A 20990-nucleotide genomic window follows, 5' to 3' on the forward strand; every position below is an offset into this window, starting at 1 on the left:
TTTTCATCTTTTTCATTAACATTATCTTCTTCTCCTTCTTTTTTTTTTCTTCTTCTTTTTTTTCTTTTTTTTTTTTTTATCATGATCTTCTTCTTCTATTTCTTTTTTTTCTTCGAAAAGGAGGAGAAAAGATTATTTTGTTGCTGAATAAAAATGATAAGTACGTTTTAATAAATATAAGAAAAGATAAAAATATTTTAATAAATCTAAAAATGATAAAAACGTTTTAATAAATTTTTGAAAATGTAGGGACTGACTTATAAATAATGATAATACTCAAGGATTAAATAAGAGATTTTATTTGAAGGCAAAATTGGATTTTAAAACTTTTTTTTTCATCTTTCATTTATTTTTAACAGAAAAGAAAACGAAAAAACTATTTTATTGACAGAGTGAAAAAATAAAAACGTTTTAATAAATTTTTGAAAATATAAGAATTAACTTATTAATAATGATAATACTTGAATATTAAATAGTAAATCTCAATAATAATAATAATAATACATGAAAAAAATAACAAATTTATCTTTCATGTGATACAAAATGATTTTATAAAAAAAAGAATTTAAATAATTTTTTTTAAATTATACATAACTTTATCTTTCTATAATGAAGAAGAAATTTTAAGTTTTCTTTTTTTTGAAATGGAAGAAATTTTAAGTGAAAAGTAATTAATTTTTTTTATTTTAAAGAATACGATTATAAAAAAAATAATTAAATTAAATCTTTATTATCAATTTGGTAAATGTAAATTCAACTTTCATCATCATTCCTGCAAGTTGAATACAAACGGAAATTCGAATATATTAAACACTTGACTAATTAAAAACTCTGATTATATATTTAATAAAAGATTTACTATAATTTTAAATAAAAAGGTATTTTATGGATTGAATAAAGAACCATTCAAATTCGAATGGCTTTAACTTGTGATTTAGATCTATATTGAAATAAATAATTAATATACTAGCAGAATTTAATTTTCTAAGATTTTTCATACAATGAGGGGTAACAATTTTTTTTTTTTTCTTCAGCAACCAAATAAAATTTTATAAACAAATAAAATTAAAATTAAAAGGATATTAATATTATTATTTCCATATGGACAAACAAGGTCTTGGGAAGAGCTCAACTCTCAAGCTAGCTCATCTCTGAACTCTTGTCAACTTCTCTTTCTAGAGTGTATTACACTTACACATGTCGTTTTGATCATTCCGAAAAAAACAATCAGTACAATACACGAAAAGGTTTAAGGGCAATCACAAGTGGTTTCCCCATCAAGAGACAAGTCCACCACTCACATCACAGACCCCCCCAAAATTATTCACCGTCATTATTCCTCTGAGGCCGGGTACACCTCGGTCCCGTCCTCCACGGTATCAACACCGTTGATCTGATCAAGAACTAGAACTAATCCCATGGCAAACGCTCCATCAAATCCTTGCTTTATGCAGAGAGAGAAAACGTCTTTGCCAAGCACCACGTTAGTGGAGGCATCTACTTTGCGTCTTATCTCAGCCACTGATACTTTCTCTGTATTCAAGATTGTGCAGCATCTGTTGGCGAAGGAACCTTCGATCTGGTACTCTTCTCCTGGATTGTCATATACATCTACGGCCACGCTGCACCGTCCGATTATTGATGATCTTCTCACACTGAAGATCGGTTTCTGTCCCTCTGTTCTTTCTCCGATGTAACCTTCCCATCGGTGATGTAGACTTGGTCTCTGTTAAATTCATACCCACAAACGAAATTGGAAACTACAGATGATATATAACAGGAAAGTTAAATTCTTTTCTCAGTGACTCGAATCGGATGAACTAGGAAGTAAAAAAATCAAACAATACCACAAAACCAAATCACATGTTACGCCCATTCTCAGCGAACTCATTGTTTTAGAGTGGGAGAAAAAAATTATACCTTTTTTCTCACAGTGAGAAGACATCGGCCATGGGCGTCCATGAGAACGACTTCACCGGTATCACGGGCATCAGGGCCGTAGGAATCAACTCGGAAGACTAACTGGCCTTGGCAATCATAGGCTGTGAAGCCATCATTAGCAAAGAACAAAGAGGTTTTAAGCACAGTGAGATGCTTCTCCTCTTCGTATATAAACCCACTATCCACAACCAATCCTCCCTTCATTTTCTTTCCTCTTTTCTTCTGGGCTCTTAAGTTGCTCAACTCTCGAGAATGAAATGACTCAAAAAGGAACTCAGTGCCTTTGGAGTTTGGCGTTCCCCTATGGAGAAATTCGAACGTTTGGCGGAGAAGAGACGTTGAAGCGAAGATATATAGTGCTCCCACAGCGAGCAAGAGATAGAGATAGAGAGAGAGAGAGAGAGAGAGAGAGAATTGACGATTGACGCGTACAGGATGCGGGGTTAATGGTCATGGGCGGACAGTGTAAAATATTAAATATCTCTGGTCGCTGTTTCTCTCGCCACCGCTCCTCTTTTATCTCCCTAAATCATGTGGCGGTATTTAATTGTGCCCCTCACTCTCTTTCCTTTTTTTCTTTTTTTCACTTAGCTAAAATTTTTTTATTTTTAATTTAATGCAAAAATAAAAATCTGGTATTTTTAAAATAAAATTAATTAAAATTTCTAAACTCATACCGATAAATTTTAAAAATAAATTAAATGATCGAGGTTCCCCAAACAATAGGAAAACTAATCTAGGGAATCTTTGGACAGCTACATTGGGGGACTCGAATACGTGTAACTCGGTTTGTCTTAAAAGGTGTGGGTGAGTTGTAACTCGAGCGAGTTGGGGAGTGATCTGAATGTATTTAAGTAGATTTGGGCAAAGCAAATTTAGTTTGTAATGTTTTTTTTATATTGTGAATAGAACTGAAAGTGAGATTTATAATTTATTTTATTTTTCTTAAAAGATTCAAAACGTGGTTTTTTTAGTTTGTAAGAATATAAAACAAGAGAGAATATTTTTTATGGTGGGAAAGAGAACACTATATTGGAAATTCTTTTTGGTACAAAAGATAGTATCAATGCTTATCAAAGTTGTAAATTATATTTTAATTTTTAAATTTTAATATAATTAATAAATTAATTTTTATATTTTTAAAATTAAATATTTAAATTTTTATATAATCAAACACATTTCATTTATAATTTTATTAGTCAATCAATTAAAAAAAATAAATATTTTAAATATCTAAAACACTCAAATAAATATTAAAATTCTTTTCAATATAGGTGAATAATTTTATATTGAAATATTTATAATTTAATTTCTGGATATTACCATTATTAACAAGTCAATCACTATATTTTTAAAAATCTATTAAAATGTTTTTATCTTTTTTATCCGTCAATAAAATAGTCATTCCGTCATCTTTTCCATTAAAAATAGATAAAGAATAAGAAAGAAAATTTTTAAAATTTAATTTTGCACTGAAATAAAACTTTTTATTTAATTTTTGGATATTATTATTAATAAGTCAGTTCTTATATTTTTAAAAATCTATTAAAATGTTCTTATTTTTTTTATATCTATTAAAATGTCCTTATTTTTTTTTATATCTATTAAAATGTCCTTATTTTTTTTTTATATCTATTAAAACGTTCTTATCATTTTTTTCCGTCAATGAAATAGATCTTCCTCCTCCTCAAAAAAGAAGAAAAAGAAGAAGAAGATGATGATGAAAAAGGAGAAAAATAAAAAAAAAAAAAAAAAAAAGAAGAAGGAGAAGAAGATGATGAAAAAGAAGGGAAAAAAAGAAAGAAGAATCTCCTCCTCCTCCTTCTTCTTAAAAAAGAAGAATAAAAAGAAAAATTGAAGAATAATCAAATAAGAAGAAGAAGAGGGGTAATTTTGTCTTTTGCTATATTTTTAACGGCAAAAATAGATGAAATTATTATTTTATTAACGGAAAGAAAAGATAAGGACGTTTTAATAGTTTTCTGAAAATGCAGGGACTGACTTGTTAATAATAGCAATAACCAGAGACTAAATTATAAATCTCTCTTTTATATTATATAAATTACACTTTAATCTTTAAATTTTATTATAATTAATAAATCAATCCTTATAGTTTTAAAACTAAATCCTTAAATCTCTCTATTTAATTCATCTAAAATTATAATTTTTTCATCTATTACATTAGTTCAAAGCTAGTGTATTCTAAAAATGCTCTTTATAAAAATCTACAACTTACTTAAAAAGGTGATTTGATACTATTTAAAAATAACTGAAATTGTAAATATTTTTTAAAAATTTTAAAATTATAAGTATTAAAGTGGTCTAATGAATGTAAATTGAAGAATAAAAAGTGTTAAAAATTAATTAAATGAGATATATAGATAAAAGCTAATGGAAATTTAAATATTTTTTAAAATAAAAAATGAAGGATTAAAATATTTAAATTAAATAGATAAGAACGAATTGATTATTGAGCGATTTAAATATATAATTATAAAAAAATAGAGATAGATCTATTAATTATATTAATTATATTTTGTAATAATAAAAATAAATAAAAAAATCTGTTATTTGGACTTTCTACCTTTTTAATACTCACATCTTTGATTTTCACTTCATCTTTTTTAGTAGATGCATCATATACTCCAACAGCAGATCTTCTCAATCTTTTTTACTTGTCCAGATACTCACCTTTCTCTTTGCTCTCAATTTCTTCTGTCTTCTACAAAAACTCTACCCATACAGCTCCATTAAACTTTGTTGGAATTCACATGGGACATGGCTTGTATGGGTAAAGGGAGAAAGAGAGTTAACCTGGAGGAGCTAGAGACCAGGTGTGGAGTACCTATAAGAGCGTCAATTGCCACTGCACCATTCCTCCATTTCCTCTCCTTTTCTCTCTCTCTCATTCCTCAACTCTTCCAATGGACCCACCACCATCATCACTTCTGCTGCCCCATCCTCACCATCGTGGCCATCACCGTCCCCTTCACCTCGCTGCTGTCAATACCTCCACCACAGCTTACCATGATTCCATCCATTCTTTTATATGGAAGAGAGATAATACGGAGGAAAGTAAATAGAGAAGGAGAGAGAGGGAGAGGGAGAGGTTTTCTTAAAGAAAATTTTTTAAATTTAACATATTTCTCTCCCCTTTTCAACATATTTTAAAATAAAAATACTTCCAATTTAAAAGTTAAAATATTTAATTTTAAAAATAAAAAGCTAATCCATTAATTATGTTAAATTTAAAAATTAAATTATGGGTGGTGTGAAAAGGGGAAAGGATGCCATATTTGCAATCCACCAAACAGAACGCAATTTATGGAAACATAATCATTCAATTTTTGTCCTCCGCCACCCATTGCTTTTCCATAAACATAAATTCATTCAACTGTTAATACCATATCCTCTCGGAGTTGGACATCACATCTAATTATTCTAACATTAATGAATATAATCTTTATGGATTAAAAATCCATGAATTTGATAGAAGAAAATACTAATTAACCAATTATTATAATTTTTTTGGTTGCATAATAGGACCTTCAAATGAAATAATAATCAATTAATAGCTTATTTGACCAAAACTTAATAAGAGATAAATTTTAAATTTATTTTTATCCATTTAATTCTAAATAATTTATAATTTATTTTTAATTCAAAACAAAACTAAAATATTCAACCTGCTCTTTATCCATTTGCTATGTTTAGGGAAAAGATATTGATGGCCACAATCAGCCTTGCTACTTCAGAATTTTTATTGTTTTATTCAATTTGCCTTCGAAATCAAAATTAAATTTTTATGGGTGCGGCTAAAATTATATGGAAAAAGCATCCAGCAGTTGGCCACCACCCTCCCACTTGTCTAGTTGGTAAGATGATACGGTGACTCATGCCAAGATCACAAGTTCGAGGGCTGGTGGGGAAGAGAGAGATTGAGAGAAAGTAAGAGGTATTTCAAAATACCTTTCTTTTAAAAAAAAAAATTAAGGAGAATTGAACCATATTCTAAACACCAAAATCAATTTTTTAACATGTGATTATGTGATGCTATAGTGGAGAATTCAATCCTCAATCAACTGAAAATAAAAATCCTTCCTTTGGAAAGAAAAGGGTAGGTCGAGGGCCAAAGTTGGAGCATTTCTTACCAATAATCATGGCAAGAACAAGTTCCATTTCTGAAACGATGGAACCTATTCCGATCCCTGACAACAATTTCTTTATCAAACTTTCCTGAGACATGCTTCAGGAAGTCATGACAGTCGCGACAAGTTCGGACATTTTTCATGATTCTTATAGTTCTTCTGTCCTTAAACCTAAGAAGAGCAAATGCAACTGCTAACTTTTCACTGTGATAGCTAAGACTATGCTCTTTCTCCTCCTCTTCAATGTCATGAAACACATTGGATGTATGGGGTGTATACCCTTCAACTCTAAGACTATCAATAATACAGACTAGCAATTTCCTGATTTCCTCTGATTCAGGATGCGAACTATCTCCTGATACGAACTCATGAATCTCCTCTTCCACTGTCAGCAAGCTATATCCAGGTTTCTTGCTAATTTTCTTCTCTTGCATAGAGTTTCTGAGCTCAGTTTTCTCACTGTATCTTCCAACTTCGGCATATGCGTTTGATAGAAGCACGTAGTCACCATCGTGATGGGGTTCTAGCTGATTGATCTTCTCCTTTGCTTCCTCCGCTAATGCAAGATTGTTATGATTTACACAAGCTCCAAGCAGAGTTCTCCAAATAATGGCATTTGGTTTATAGGGCATTTTTTCTATGAATTCAAAGGCCTCATGGAGCTTGCCTGCACGGCCTAGGAGATCGACCATACACCCATAATGCTCGACTGTAGGTTCCATACCGTATTCGGTCTTAATGCTTTTGAAAACTTTCCAGCCATCATCAACAAGACCACCATGGCTGCAAGCTACTAAAACACTAGTAAATGTAATATGATCGGGTCGCAAATCGGTTTCTCTCATCTCATAGAACCCTTTAAGAGCCTCCCTGCAACGTCCATGCACAGCAAGCCCATTAATCAAAGCTGTCCAGGTTAACACGTTTCTCTCAGGCATCTTATCAAACACCCTGATAGAATCATCAACAGAGCCACATCTGGAGTACATATTGATCAGAGAGGTACCCAATGATACGGTAAGTTTCAACCTATTTCTGGAAATATAAGCATCAATCCACATACCCAACTTTAAAACCCCCAAGTTAGAAATAGCAGATACAACACTGAGCATTGTCACCTCATCAGGCTTTACATCTCCATCAAGTTGCATTTGTCTAAATAAAGCCAAGGCTTCTTGCGCAAGACCATTGTTAGCCAAAGAAGCAATCATGGATGACCATGAGACGAGGTCCCTAGCAAGCATTTCTTCGAACACATTGAAAGCAACATGAACCGAGCCACAACACCCATAAAAGTTAATCAACGCGTTCTGTACATAAATATTAGTATCAAAGCCAAGCTTTACTATCAGGGAATGGAGGTCTTGACCCATTTGTAGACGAGAGCAAGCCTTGAGTACAAAAGGGAAAGTGAAGTGATCGGGCGAGACGCCAGCTCGGCGCATGTTAGAGAAAAGGGAGAAAGCAAGAGAGGGAGATGAAGAAGCATGGGCTTTAATGAGGGTGTTGTATGCGAAGGTGACTTTTGCACCATACAATGGGAGCACAGCCATCCTAAAACGCCATGGATGCGAATGCTAGTGTTGAAGACAAGATGCCTCTGCAAGTTTCAGTTTCTAAACGGCGTCGACTTGGTGCGATTGTCGCGGCCCATAGTTAACATGGGCTTCGTCATAGGTCTACTCTGGCCAGCCCATAGAACATTTAATTTGTTTTACTCATTGCTCAAAATTTTTTTCAAGTTGAAATTGTTATGAAAATAATTTATAATTATTGAGCTATCTCAGAAAACGGCATTAGAAAATTAAAAATTTTCTTTAAACTTTATTCATGTGATTTATTTATGTATTCCTAGCTAGTTGCTCGGTTCAATTTTAGTTTTAGTGATTTAATACATATTTAATATAGTGAATAATAATTGATAGATTATTCTGACCCAGTTAAATTACTTTCCGGGAAATATCCTTTTCGAACCAAACGAGGCCTTTATTGTTAACCCAACTGAGGAAAGCGCCCAATATATCCATTTATGGTGAAACCCATGCATGCACATTTTTTGCTATGACTATTGTGGCCTAGACTCTGTAATTGCAGAAGGTAAATTTGAATTGTCTCTTCACAATTGAGCAAAGTTGGAAACCAAATTAGAAAAATCAATAATAGATTGAGTGATTGATGATCTTTGACATGTTAAGACTGAAAAAGTTGTTGCTTGATTTGGACTCTGATATATATTCCGACGGCACAGCTCACAGACTCGCAGCTGTTAAAAGTTACAGAAGTTTTATAAAGAGAAGCACTGATTAAGCCAGCTATAAAAAGCTGAAACCATAACACTTACCGCTAACAAGAAGAAAGGATTGATATCAGAATCAGAACTTTAATTTTCAACTAGCTGGATCATTTTCATTCAAACTTACAACCTGACAAAAATTCTCCAAAGGAAAAAAAAGAATTTACTCTACATTGAAAACAAGTAACAGTAGCCGCTTTTCCATTCTCTACACGTGGCAGACAAGCAGCAAGACAACAGTAAGCCTTGTAGGTTAGCTTGGTTTTCAGCAAAAACCCAGATGAAGATAGTGGCCAAATAGATGAAAGACTCATAGTTTTGGTTCAATTCTGCATTGGGTATCTCACCCCAGCTGCTAATAGTCTCTGCTGCTCAAGCTGCAGTTTGCAGTGAACGAGAAAGTTATATTAGTACAGTTGTAGAATTTCTGTACGTGCATGAGATGAGACAATCCAACAAAAAGTGAAAAAGGAAAAAAGAATTGGAGTGGTCCATAAAAGTGTTTGAAAAAAAGCTAATGTGAAAACGTACCTGGAACAGTTCGTGCATCTTGTTCTTGAGGTAGCAGTACTCGTGCTCTAGCAACTCCAATGCTCTCAAGCACCTGAAAGTAAAAAACCAACACATACACTTGTCAAAAAAGGCCTTGTTCGCCATACTTGTCCTTCCCTCTTTGGCTTTAGTAGGGTAAAAAGCTTTAAAAAAATGAAGGGAAAGTGAAAATGGGGTAAGCTAGCTAGGCTGAGCCTCGAGAGTCGAGAGAAAGAAAAAGGAATTTACCCAGCTCGGTTGTTCTGCTCGGAAGCGGCGCGAAAAGCGACGCAAACATTTCTGATTCTTTTAGCACCAATACTAGAGCTGCTTCCCATGAACTGATTTAAATGGGTTCCTATTTTCTTGTAGTCCGAGCACTCTCTATCCATCCTGTCCCATCAACATTGCCAATATTATTTTCTCCACAATCACACTTACATATACTGCTCAAATTTCAAGAGAGAAACAAGGAGAGAAAACAAATAAAACCACAAATTCAATGTTCAGAACTCAGTTTATAGATAAAAACCCAAAATTGAGTTTCATCTCCTCGTTCTGCATATATGAAAAAAAGGGTTTTAAAAGCAAATAACAATGGAGAGCAATAGTTTAGTGGGTCTTTGTGCGCGTGCAAGAATGAAGAGTAAAGGAGAGGTGAAAATGAAAAGACCTCATGACCAAAATGAAGTTATAATTAGAAATTACTTTTAAACGCGTGTACATGTGAAAAAGAAAATAAAGAAAGAAAGAAGATGAAAGATTGTAGATTACAGTAATCCTCTGAGATTCCTGAGCAGCTTCTCCGACTCATGGAAGTAAATATTCACAACTTCTGATACAAAATTCGGGGAGCTTTCATCTTGAAGTTGCTGGAGCTGCAAGAACTGCTCATCCAGCACTCCCTAAATATAAAACCACAATCCAAAATCATCACAATTCTAATATTAATTTCATTCTTCTCTGGCAATCAAATTCTAGCTACGGAAAAAAAAAAACTAAGACACAGTAGTGAAGAAGAATGAAGAAGAAGAGAGGTGATTATCACCTGATGGAAGAGTAATGCAAGTAAACGGTTCATATCGGCACGCAACCGATCCGCACCCAACCCAAGCATCCACACAGGTAGACCCGTTTTGGCGAATTATGGTTGAGCAAAGAAGCTTAAAAGTTTTGCAGCAAGGTTTCGGTTGTCAGCTTCTCGAGGGTTTAGGGTTTTGTGTGCTTTTTTGGAATGAAGGGGACAAAGTTTGAGTATCATCTATTTAAAAGGAAGCCTTCTCCTCTTGGACCCCTCCCACGTACATTCCCCACCATTAAACAATTCGTTTAAACGCTCTCATTCACAGTGTGTGATACACGCTCCACTTACTAATATTCTCAACTTCTTTTGTTTGAAAGAAGATTTTAAAGTTTTTAATATAAAAGTTTCTTTTTTAAACAGTAATCAAATTTTTATTCTCTGAATCGTTACTGATATGTAAGCATTTTACTGCCTGCAATTTTGAATCTAACGTCTGGAAAGTGAAATCACGCGCAAATGGAGAGAGTAAGAGAGGAATTTAGAAAGAGTGAGGGCGTGCAGCGTGGGCCAAATCGAGGTGAATGTGGGGTATCAACCGGACCAGGCTACAAAAAACCCCAGAGAGAAAATGGGTTGAGAGAAGTGGTTACTTGCTGTCCCATTAATCGGTCACCTCGCGTGCAGCCTGTTTTAGCAGAGGCTGCTGCGGCGTTAAGCCCTCACTTCCGCCGACAACTGCCTGCAGCCGGTTACTTGTCAGTCACCTCTCCTCCTTACTTAAAAATTTATCAACCAACCTTCTAGTTTTTAACCCTCACTTTTCCTCCGACTTTCTCGAGGAAAACGTTGCGGGTTATGGGACTGAAAAAGGGAGAAAAACAAAAAGAAAGAAAGAAAGGAAAGCTCCCGGTAAACAAGGCGTGGCAGTGACAGGTTGGAAGACACGTGGCAAAATGGGTTAGCGATAAAAATTTTTTTGTCTGGATTCATGATGATGATGATGAGACTTTTGATGAAAAGAGTGAATCAGGTGTGTGTATGACTATGAGAATAGCACAAAAATATAGGCGTGTGACTGTGTGATTGGTGTATTTGTATTGTAGAGAGTAGGCCATATAACAATTTTGGATTCATGATGATTTTGATAATTAATGAGACACTGATACCCACCACCTTAAGATTTATTGCATCCTTTTTCCTGTTTGCTTGGAGTTCTTGATGTTCTTTTAGACACTAATTGTACAATTGATTGTTGATATTACATGGCAAGATTTAAGAAGAATTAAGTAATTAAACAATAATTAACTCTAATTATTATTAATAAATAATCATAGATAGAGCTAAAAGGTAAAAGATGATTCCTTTCATGCATGCTCATACCCATGAGAACAAGAAAAAGGGATAAAAAAATAACAAAAACAAAGAATATTCCGAATCAAGTCTCAAAAACTTTCTCTCTTAACATAAAAAGTTATTGCTTAACGTTAACAAATGCACAAAGGAAGAAGAAGACATGATTCTATGTTTGAGTTTTTTGAGTGCACACATGGTTTTGCTACACCTTCTTCTTCAAACCGTACAGATGAAAGCCTGCAAAATAATATATAAACCCTAAACTGGCAAGCTATAATGGCTGTATATTAATATTATTTGTTTATCCAAACCTCGACAAACTCAATTCTAAAGCATGCTTTGAATTGACGTAAGCAAAAGCTTCCTATTTTTATATATTGTATAGTATTTTATGGATTAATATTTGCTGTTACTGCCTCGTTTTTAATAAACTCTTAGTTTAATCTTATTTTATTAAATTATATGCTTTTGTAATTAAGTTTTTAACATTTATTTTATTTTTTTCCATTAATTTTATAAGTTACTCACTCTTGTTCTTAAATTAAAAACAAAAGAATTAATGGGGAAGCATGCATGCGGCCTTGGAATGATGTAAGCACATTATTGAGTAATGAACCTTAATTAAGAGATTCACTTTTTTTTATTAAAAGAAAATTAATTAATTAAATTAAAAGAGTTGATAACATGATTAATTTTGCATGGGGCATGGTGCTCCCGTGCTTATTTACTATAACCATTATGTATGCAGAACAGAAGAACAACACATTCTCTCTTTTGTCCTTAATCATTTCTTAATTCCCATCTTTTAGCATTGAAATTCCAAATGTTGGGAGACACTGTCTTTTTTTTTTTTTTTTTTTTTAATTCTGAATCAAATTTTGAGGTATTTTAAACAGTGATGATTAAATAATTAATTTGTGAATTCAATGGATAAACCCATGAATGAGTGTGATTGATGACTAATATGATCAGAGGACTCATTGCTCGAGATAGTTTCACATATAGGAATGCTTTACTTCCTTAATTTGGATATATTACTCTTGTTTATTAGTTAAAAAGTATTTATTATATTAATTATTATTTTTTCTATAATTAATTATTAATTAATATACTCTTACCAATAAAATGGAAAATACTGAACAGTGATTATTACTAGTATTTTTCTCGTCAAAATTGATGTTTTGGAGATGTTTATGGATATAGGCATACACATAAAAGTTTATTTCTTTTTCTACAAGGGTTTCAGTCCAAGAAAATAACATGATCAACTATAGCACAACCAAACCAATGCTCTAGGCCAACTCGACTCGGCTTGCACTTAGTGAGAAAACCAGATTTCGTTCATGGGATTCACAATACTGTGAAAACTTTCATATCAACTGAGATTGATTGATCAAATTTTGTGAAAAGGAGCCTGCTTTTTATGCCAGTTGTTCTTGGAGAAATCTCCAAGTATTCCAAGCTCCCTTTCTCCACACATGACAAGCTGAACTTGCTAACCAAGAGATGTGGCAAACCATATAATCCTCACCTCCTGAAATGGTTTTTAAACAAAACAAACAAGCAAAAAGAAAGACCAATGGCATCGTTTTGGTCGAGTCATCAGACTGGATCTTGGGCTCTCGGGTTCAAGCCTCTCTAATATATTCGATGCAGGTTTTAGATGCTATAATTTATGGTAAAAAAGACAAGATGGCATATGTTTTTTAACATGTCATATCAAGTGTCTTGGTCCAGTATAGACAACCAAAATATTTCTCGTTACAAAATCAGTAATAAAACAAAATCATAACGACTGGATAGAAATATGAGAGAGATACGAAAATATCTTATTCTTTTTTTTCTTCTCTGACCAGAGCCATTGAAAGACAATTGTTTTTGTTTAATGTTACTGGATGTTTCGTGGGGTTCAGTTTATTGACGATTTGTTCTCGTTGCTGGAGGAGACTTCATGGTTTTGTTGTTTATGGTGAATATTTGAGAAAAAGGGCAAAATTTATAGCGAAAATAATGTAGAAGGAGATGGAGATACAAAGATAAGGCGGTTGTGGGTTTTAGATTACTGGATTTGGACAGGTGAAATTAGATCCAGATGTTTAATGGCCATTGAAGATTATCTTCTTGTACTTTGTCTGTTTCCGTCTACTTTGCAAAGATATTTCTTAGCTCAACTTGTGCCTGTGGTTAACTCTCCCTATATTGCTCGCTTTCAGACTCTTTTCCTCTTCATTGCTTAGATTCCTGAAGATTAATTAAGCTGCTACTCTCTCTTTTTTGCTCTCTGGCTAGTTAAGTTTATCAGTAGAACTGTGATAATGGCATCAACAACAGGGGCTACACTCTTTAAATTGCCAACGCAACCTTTCTCTGCTACGAGGTCATTTCCCACTACCAAAGCAAATCCTTCTGTCTCAAGCTCTCTAGGTGAGTGTTCGCCAGTGCTACCTTATTTCCTTTTTCTTGGATTTTTTTTTTCTTTTATTCATTTGTTTATATTATTTCTGAGATGGATTATTTAGTTAGTTAAAACTGAGAGCCAATTTCAGTTGCTATTTTGGGGAAGAGGGCCCTGGGGTCCCAACCCAAGGGTCCCTACCACCCTGGCTAAACTTGTTTGGCCATGGAACCACTGGTGGGTTCTACTTGTTTGAAGGAAAGAACCCATGATTGAGTTTGTTTCTTACTATTATTTTCTGTCATCAGAAATGGAGATATTGAGAATTAGCTGATAGAATTTCCCTTTTCTATTGCCCTTTTTGGGCTTATTTTTGTATAGATGTTTAATTTTCAAGACAGAGGAGTATTCAAGTTAATTGATTTGGAAGTAACCACTTTAAACCGAAGGTCAAAGTGCAAAAAAAATTGGGAAAGTGATGCAGTAGTACTATTTTCTGCTGAAATTTTCTTAAACTCACTGCATGTACCAAGTGTAGAAAGAAGAGCAAAATGGCAAAGACATGATTATCTGTTGCATGAACCCATGTAGCACCTATAATTTCATAAGCTGTTAGGTTGACGAAATCTTGGATCGTCTAACAAAAAAAAGTTCAGTTGTTGAATAGCATATAATTTATCTATTTATTCCCCAATGACTTTTCCCCCTAATGAGTTGGAAAATGAAAATTAGGTAAAGCATAGAGCTTAATTTCTTTTAAATTGCAGCCAGTACTTTTGTTGGTGCTTCATTGCCAATGAGCTCAACAAACAAGAACAGAACAGTCAAGATGAGTAGCAAAGTAACTGCTGCAGCCGCTGTTGCTACAACTCCAATGCAGGAAATTACTGAGTATGAATTTGCACTTCTATTTTATGGCTTCACACTTTTTCACAATCATGGCTACAACACCATGGTCTGATATGCAGTATTTCTGAACTTTAAATCGGTCTGCTGGCTCCAGCCCCAGCCTGTAGTGGTGGCCCTTCAATTAGCAATCATGGAATGATCTGATTTCTCGTTTTTTGCAGGTATGTGCTTCCTAGCTGGGCGATGTTTGAACTTGGGAGGGCTCCTGTATATTGGAAAACCATGAATGGCCTTCCTCCAACTTCTGTAAGTTGCATTAAGAGCTTACTGGATTCTTTTCTTCTATTTCTGTCAGGACTTAGGAGTCTTCTAATGATAAGTGCACCTAAAATCCTTGACAGGGACAAAAGCTAAAGCTTTTCTACAATCCGGCTGCCACAAAACTTAATCCGAATGAAGAATTCGGTATTGCCTTTAATGGTAATTTCTGATGCACCATACCTCATTTCTCCGCCCCAACTTCCCCTATGCATATGTGCAAGTTTGAACAATTAAATTTTTTGACTTCTTGTGGTGTACCTGCAGGAGGTTTTAATCAGCCCATTATGTGCGGAGGTGAGCCAAGAGCAATGCTCAGGAAAGAACGAGGCAAAGCTGATCCACCAATATATACCATCCGGATTTGCATTCCTAAGCATGGTTAGTCCTACTTTGACAATTTTTAATTACTTTACACAACAATTTCAGAAACTTGTGTTCCCTTTTAGTGACTGTTGATCTTGTTGCAGCTGTGAACTTGATATTCTCATTCACAAATGGAGTTGATTGGGATGGTCCTTACAGACTGCAGTTTCAAGTTCCTAAGGCTTTGCAAAACAGACCAATTGAATTCTTTAATGAGGTAATAACTCTTTAAGTTTACGATAAAAACTTAACTAGACTGTGATTCATGATGGACTCTTGAGTCTACCATAAACCGGTTTAAGCAAGAATCGCCCGAAGTTTACCTCGTCCTTGCATGGATTTTGGTCGACAATTTGGGTTTTAGCAAAAACAATTCAAACTTTGTATCCGTATGGCAGGGCCTGGCACAAGAGTTAAGCAAAGAAGGTGCTTGTGAAAAAGCAATATTTCCAGATGCTAACATTGTTATTTCACGATGTGCTATGATCGGTAACCTTTCCATAGAAGGAGTAAGTGAATTCTTTTTTCATTTTTCCAGGAAATCTAGGATCAAAATCAAGCTTTTCTAATACAAAATGGAAAAATATTTTCAGGGTGATCGTTGCAATCTTGATCTAGTACCAGGATGCATGGATCGTGGCTCACACTTGTATAACCCACTTGCCAATGTAGATGATGGATCTTGCCCAATTGATTCGGACGTAGAGAATTAGGATTTCCAAGTCCACAATCATACACTATCCCTTTCATCATAATACTTCCTTTGTTCTGTCAAACTCAATATTAATACAATACATAAAAATTATTAATTGATTACTATAAAAGAAAAAAGGAATAGAATCACACGGCTTCTTACCAAATCTTTTGTAGTTAGAACTTATCCAACTCCCATTTTGGCATATGTTTTCGATGTTTTTTGTCCATTTGCATGCAAATCCCACATGTATCTTAAGCGCAAAAGTGTAAATTTTCCATTTTCAACGAGTGTACAACAATAAACAGAAAAAGAAAAAAAGTATCTGCCCTGGATTGGTAAGATAAATCTCCTTTATCTTTATTACTTTTTTCACTTTTCAACTCTTTCAAAAGTGTTGACTAATAATTTTTTTCATTTAAAGAGGTTTTAGATTTAATACATTACATAGGTTTCTATTTTTCTTCATATTTCCATGTATCATAGGTTTTAAGTTGGATATATTAGAAAAGCTTGAATATGATTGTGACACGGAGCAACTAGTTTTGGATTTTACAGCAGATTTGGATCGGATTTAACTTTTATTGCCAACGTCCAATGGAGACTCACGATAGCTTTTCAAAAAAGAAATTTCAAGATGTACGAATTTCAAGATGTACGAATTTCAAAAATGTGACAAGGGTTACAGAAATGTCACAAAGTTTGATATGAAAATTCTACCGTTTAGGAATCAATTTTGCATTTTAATTACTTTTTTTAGATATTTTTATAATTTTGCATATTATAGTTTTTTTTCTATTATAAATAGTCTTCCTTGGCTATTTCAATAAGACTTTTCGACTTCTAGTCTATCATTTCTCTTATATCATTTTAGCCAAACGATATTGTTTAAAACTCCTAACGAAATCTAATTAGTCCTTTATCAGATTGGTATCAGAGCGAAGTTCAACCATGGCAGACAACCAAGAGGCGCGACTTACTGCAATTGACGCCTCTTTGACAGAATTGAGGGAGATGATTGGACAATTAGCCCTACAGCAGGGAATCCACCAACCGGTCATCGCCGAACGCCCTCAGCCAGTCGCCAATCCTGTGGTCGCCAATTCTATACCTGCAAATCCCTAACAGAATTATCAGGAAGGTTATAAGATAAAGATAGACTTTCAAAACTTTCTCGGTTCGTTGGATGTAGAATCTGTTCTTGATTGGTTGGCGGAGGTTGAATGTTTTTTCAAAGTTATGAACGTGGAAGAGGATCGCAAGGATCTGATTGTAACCTATAAGTTATAAGGGGGGTGCAGCAGCCTGATGGAATTCGATTCAAAACGAATGCTATCAGAGGAGGATGGAACCTATATGAAACTGGGTGTTAATGAAGCGGATGATTGAACAACGGTTCTTGCCTAGTGATCATGCTCAGATTTTGTATAACCGGTATCATGACTGTGTACAGGGAAATCGAAGGGTGGATGAATATACCGAGTTTTTGATGTTGCAGGCAATGTGTGAAAACTGTGAAAATGAACCTCAACAAATTGCTCATTATCAGAGGGGTCTAAATCACGAAATTCACTATATGATGGGAGTAGCTGCAATTTTCACTTTGGCGGACGCCATTGAGATGGAAAAAATGGCAGAAGAGCGTGTTGATTGGCAGTCACGACAGCAGTATAACCAGAATTTTAATTACAAAAATTCTAGTTTGACAGGGACGCAGCAGTATAGAGGCAATTACAGCGAGCAACCTTCTAAGGTTGTAAATTCTAGCAATCCTTAGAATACTATGGAAGAAAGGAGAGACAGTAAGAAAAAAGCAGTCGCCACTCTAGCAAATAAAGGAGACAAAATCAAGCCTTATTAGAAGCCAACGGGAGACATATGTTACTACTGCAGGCAACCTGGTCATCGATCGAATAATTATCCAGAACATAGAGGAGTTAATAATGGTCGCCGACATGTTAATGTGGTTGAGCAGGTGGCTGAATCTGAGGAGGAAGTGGATGACGATGATGGATCTATTGCTAGTTTTAAAGATGGTGAAGTCACCTATGTGGTAAAGAAAATCTTATGCTCGACAAAATAGGAGGATGAGACGCAAATGAGGAAGATTTTTCAGGCAAAGTGTCGAGTAGGAGAAGCAATTTGTAGGCTAATTATAGATAGCTATAGTTGTGAGAATCTGATAGCTAAGCAATTAGTGGAGAAATTGTAGTTGCCTACACAACCGCACCCTTCGCCATACAAAATCGGATGGATTAAGGAAAGTCCGATAATTGAAATCAATAGAATATGCAACATGTCTATCTCGATCAGTAAATCTTACACTGAACCTGTTAATTGTGATGTTGTGGATATGGATTGCTGTGAAATTTTGCTAGGTCACCCTTGGCAGTTCAATGTTGATGCTTTGCATAAGGGGAAGAAGAATTCATAAAGAAGATTACTATTTTACCTTCCGATTCTGCGAAACATTCTAAAGTAGAAGGGAAGAATGTTGTTACTGTTTTCAAGGGAGTGCAAAGGCTGTTAGGCACAATTGAAAAATCTGGAGGCATACTGCCTTTATTGGTGAGAGCGAAAGGTGCAATGGAGAGTATACCATCTTTACCACCACCCGTCAAAGAGCTGTTAGCGGAGTTTCCTAAGATAGTAGAGGAATCCTCCAAGCTTCCACCTCTATGGGATATCCAACATCATATTGATCTCATTCCTGGATCAAAATTACCGAATATGCCTCATTATAAGATGAGTCCAAAGGAGAGTGAAGTCCCCTAAGAACAGGTTGAAGAATTATTGCAGAAAGGGCATATTCGGGAGAGCATTAACCTCTGCGGAGTACCTGCCCTATTAGTTTCAAAGAAAGATGGGACTTGGAGAATGTGCGTGGATAGCAGGACCATTAACAAAATTACAGTTCAGTATCGATTTCCTATTCCAATGATTGGATGACATATTGGATCAGCTATCTGGGTCTAGAGTCTTCTCTAAGATCGACCTTAAAAGCCGCTATCACCAAGTTCGGATTAAGGAGTGAGATGAATGGAAGACAGTCTTCAAGACTAAAGAAGGCTTATATGAGTGGCTGGTTATGCCCTTTGGTTTGATGAACACATCTAGCACTTTTATGCGACTTATGAACCAGGTTTTGCATCATTTCTTATGAAAATTTGTGGTTGTTTATTTTGATGACATCTTGATTTTTTAGTCGCAGCGAAGAAGAACATTTTCGGCATCTCCGTCAAGTCATGACAGCCTTGCAAGAAAGTGAGTTGGTTATTAATATTAAAAAATACATTTATATGACAGAGCGCTTTATGTTCTTGGGATTCGTTGTGAGTGCCGAAGGGATACATGTTGATGAGAAGAAGGTAGAAGCAATACGGAATTGACTCATCCCCAAAACTATTTCTGAAGTTCGCAGCTTTTATGGCCTTGCTACTTTCTATCGACGGTTTATAAAAAATTTCAGCAGTATCGTTACCTCTATCACAAACTGTTTGAAGAAAGAGAGAGTGCAAAAATTTGCTTGGACTGACACTGGCAACAAGAGCTTAAAGATAAGCTTACTTCTGTCCCTATTCTTGCTCTACCCGATTTTGATAAACTGTTTGAGGTTGAATGTGATGCTTGTGGAGTTGGGATTGGCAGAGTGTTGTCACAGTCTAAAAAGCCTATTGTCTTCTTTAGTGAGAAACTGAATGACGTTAGGAAGAAGTAGTTTACTTATGAGCAGGAGTTATATGCAGTATTCCGGACTTTTAAAACTTAGGAGAAGTATCTAATGGGCGAGAGTTTATTATTCACATAGATCATCAATCTTTGATCCACTTTAAAACTCAAAAACATATGAATAAGATGCATGATCGATGGGCAGATTATTTTGGAGCATTTCATTATGTCATAAAACATAAGGTTGGCCATAGTAATAAGGTGGCAGATGCTTTGAGTAGGAAGACTGCTCTGATGATTACAGTTAATCAGGAGGTTATAGGTTTTGAATTTCTGAAGGATTTGTATGCTACAGATAATGACTTTGCTTATATATAGGCTAGTGTAATACCCGGCTAGACTCCGACATCGAAATTCCTACCGTCCGGTGGGATTTGGATATCGGAAACCTCTAGAAGGGTAAAAGCATGTTTTTATGAAATGTTTTCACGTTTTTAATGGTTTTAAGTATGAAATTTAATGAGTTTTTGCATGAAAAGTCTTTGGAGGAAAACCCAGGTTCGGCCGCCGAAAGTCAAGTTCGGCCGCCGAACATGCATGCGTTTTGGAGGCACGTTAGGCCCCCGAAAGCATGAGCGAGGGAAGTCCAGGTTCGGCCGCCGAAAGTCAAGTTCGGCCGCCGAACATGGCATGCATGCGGAGGCACTTTCGGCCCCCGAACGTGGCCTGGCCAGCCACCTATAAAAGGGTCCCTTAGCCGAAAACGGGCGAGCTTTTTCTCCCCATTTCGGCCAAGGTGAGCATTCTGTCATCCTTCCCCAATCTTGAGTTTTTCCTTCCTTTTTCCATGATTTTTACAAGTTTATAACTTTGGTTTTGAAGATCTTTGAGCTTAGAACGAGTTTTGGAGCTTGGAGACCAAAAGTTGGAACTTCTCCCATCTCCAAGTTTAGATCTCCTCAACCCTCGATCTTCAAGAGGTAAGAGCCGATCTTAAGCTCAATGTATGATTTAAACAAGTTTTATGAAGTTTCATGGGGTAGAATGGCATGTATAGGGTTGTATGAGTTTTTGGATAAATGTTATGTTTTGAGCTATGTATGTTGGAAATGTGTTGTTTGAAGTGTTGTAGTTGGGGTATATGTTAGTTTGAGACCCCTAGGTGTAATGTATGTTATGTATGCATGTTTTAGAACAAGTTTATGCATGATTTGAGGCTTTGGGAGGCAAGAGGTTCATGTGAACCACGTTTCTGCCCGTTTGGCAGAAACCAGGTTCGGCAGCCGAAGGAACTTTCGGCCGCCGAACCCCCTTGTGGAGGCAGCATTCGGCTGCCGAAGCTTGCCCTGAAAGAGGACTTTCGGATCTGTCCGGGACTTTCGGCCGCCGAAGGTGCAGCCGAAAGTGCC

At 35.3% G+C, this 20990-nt stretch overlaps 4 protein-coding genes across 4 annotated transcripts; 1 reads left to right on the forward strand and 3 right to left on the reverse strand.

Moving 5' to 3' along the window:
- Window positions 1-1065: 1065 nt before the first annotated feature.
- On the reverse strand, window positions 1066-2384 carry LOC110626032 (protein LURP-one-related 12). The gene is made up of 2 exons (XM_021771761.2): window positions 1921-2384; window positions 1066-1726 (listed from the first exon to the last, which is right to left on the reverse strand). The coding sequence occupies exons 1-2, from the start codon at window positions 2143-2145 to the stop codon at window positions 1334-1336; spliced, it is 618 nt and encodes a 205-aa protein (XP_021627453.2). The 5' UTR covers window positions 2146-2384; the 3' UTR covers window positions 1066-1333.
- A 3565-nt stretch (window positions 2385-5949) lies between these two features.
- LOC110626128 (pentatricopeptide repeat-containing protein At4g21065) lies at window positions 5950-7677 on the reverse strand. The gene has a single exon (XM_021771886.2). The coding sequence runs from the start codon at window positions 7640-7642 to the stop codon at window positions 6089-6091; it is 1554 nt and encodes a 517-aa protein (XP_021627578.1). The 5' UTR covers window positions 7643-7677; the 3' UTR covers window positions 5950-6088.
- A 559-nt stretch (window positions 7678-8236) lies between these two features.
- On the reverse strand, window positions 8237-10129 carry LOC110625445 (pseudo histidine-containing phosphotransfer protein 6). The gene is made up of 5 exons (XM_021771035.2): window positions 9962-10129; window positions 9688-9818; window positions 9163-9306; window positions 8914-8986; window positions 8237-8759 (listed from the first exon to the last, which is right to left on the reverse strand). The coding sequence occupies exons 1-5, from the start codon at window positions 10028-10030 to the stop codon at window positions 8706-8708; spliced, it is 471 nt and encodes a 156-aa protein (XP_021626727.1). The 5' UTR covers window positions 10031-10129; the 3' UTR covers window positions 8237-8705.
- A 3036-nt stretch (window positions 10130-13165) lies between these two features.
- Window positions 13166-16058, forward strand: LOC110625874 (protein POST-ILLUMINATION CHLOROPHYLL FLUORESCENCE INCREASE, chloroplastic). The gene is made up of 8 exons (XM_021771559.2): window positions 13166-13714; window positions 14453-14576; window positions 14756-14840; window positions 14936-15014; window positions 15120-15233; window positions 15323-15435; window positions 15617-15727; window positions 15812-16058. Exons 1-8 carry the CDS (start codon window positions 13606-13608, stop codon window positions 15929-15931), a joined length of 855 nt encoding a protein of 284 aa, XP_021627251.1. The 5' UTR covers window positions 13166-13605; the 3' UTR covers window positions 15932-16058.
- The last annotated feature ends 4932 nt before the right edge of the window (window positions 16059-20990 follow it).

This window comes from Manihot esculenta, chromosome 11, assembly GCF_001659605.2.
Source record: "Manihot esculenta cultivar AM560-2 chromosome 11, M.esculenta_v8, whole genome shotgun sequence".
NCBI classification, from domain to species: domain Eukaryota; kingdom Viridiplantae; phylum Streptophyta; class Magnoliopsida; order Malpighiales; family Euphorbiaceae; genus Manihot; species Manihot esculenta.

Excerpts from the sequence above, each read along its gene's own strand:
- LOC110625445 (XM_021771035.2), bottom strand. The coding sequence starts at position 10,030 with ATGCTTGGGTTGGGTGCGGATCGGTTGCGTGCCGATATGAACCGTTTA. Across the intron at positions 9,819-9,961 it reads TTGCATTACTCTTCCATCAG|GGAGTGCTGGATGAGCAGTT; the intron begins GTGATAATCACC and ends TTTTATATTTAG. Across the intron at positions 8,760-8,913 it reads AGATGCACGAACTGTTCCAG|CTTGAGCAGCAGAGACTATT; the intron begins GTACGTTTTCAC and ends TGCAAACTGCAG.
- LOC110626032 (XM_021771761.2), bottom strand. The coding sequence starts at position 2,145 with ATGAAGGGAGGATTGGTTGTGGATAGTGGGTTTATATACGAAGAGGAG. Across the intron at positions 1,727-1,920 it reads TTCTCACTGTGAGAAAAAAG|AGACCAAGTCTACATCACCG; the intron begins GTATAATTTTTT and ends TGAATTTAACAG.
- LOC110626128 (XM_021771886.2), bottom strand. The coding sequence starts at position 7,642 with ATGGCTGTGCTCCCATTGTATGGTGCAAAAGTCACCTTCGCATACAAC.
- LOC110625874 (XM_021771559.2), top strand. The coding sequence starts at position 13,606 with ATGGCATCAACAACAGGGGCTACACTCTTTAAATTGCCAACGCAACCT. Across the intron at positions 15,234-15,322 it reads GATTTGCATTCCTAAGCATG|CTGTGAACTTGATATTCTCA; the intron begins GTTAGTCCTACT and ends ATCTTGTTGCAG. Across the intron at positions 15,728-15,811 it reads GTAACCTTTCCATAGAAGGA|GGTGATCGTTGCAATCTTGA; the intron begins GTAAGTGAATTC and ends AAATATTTTCAG.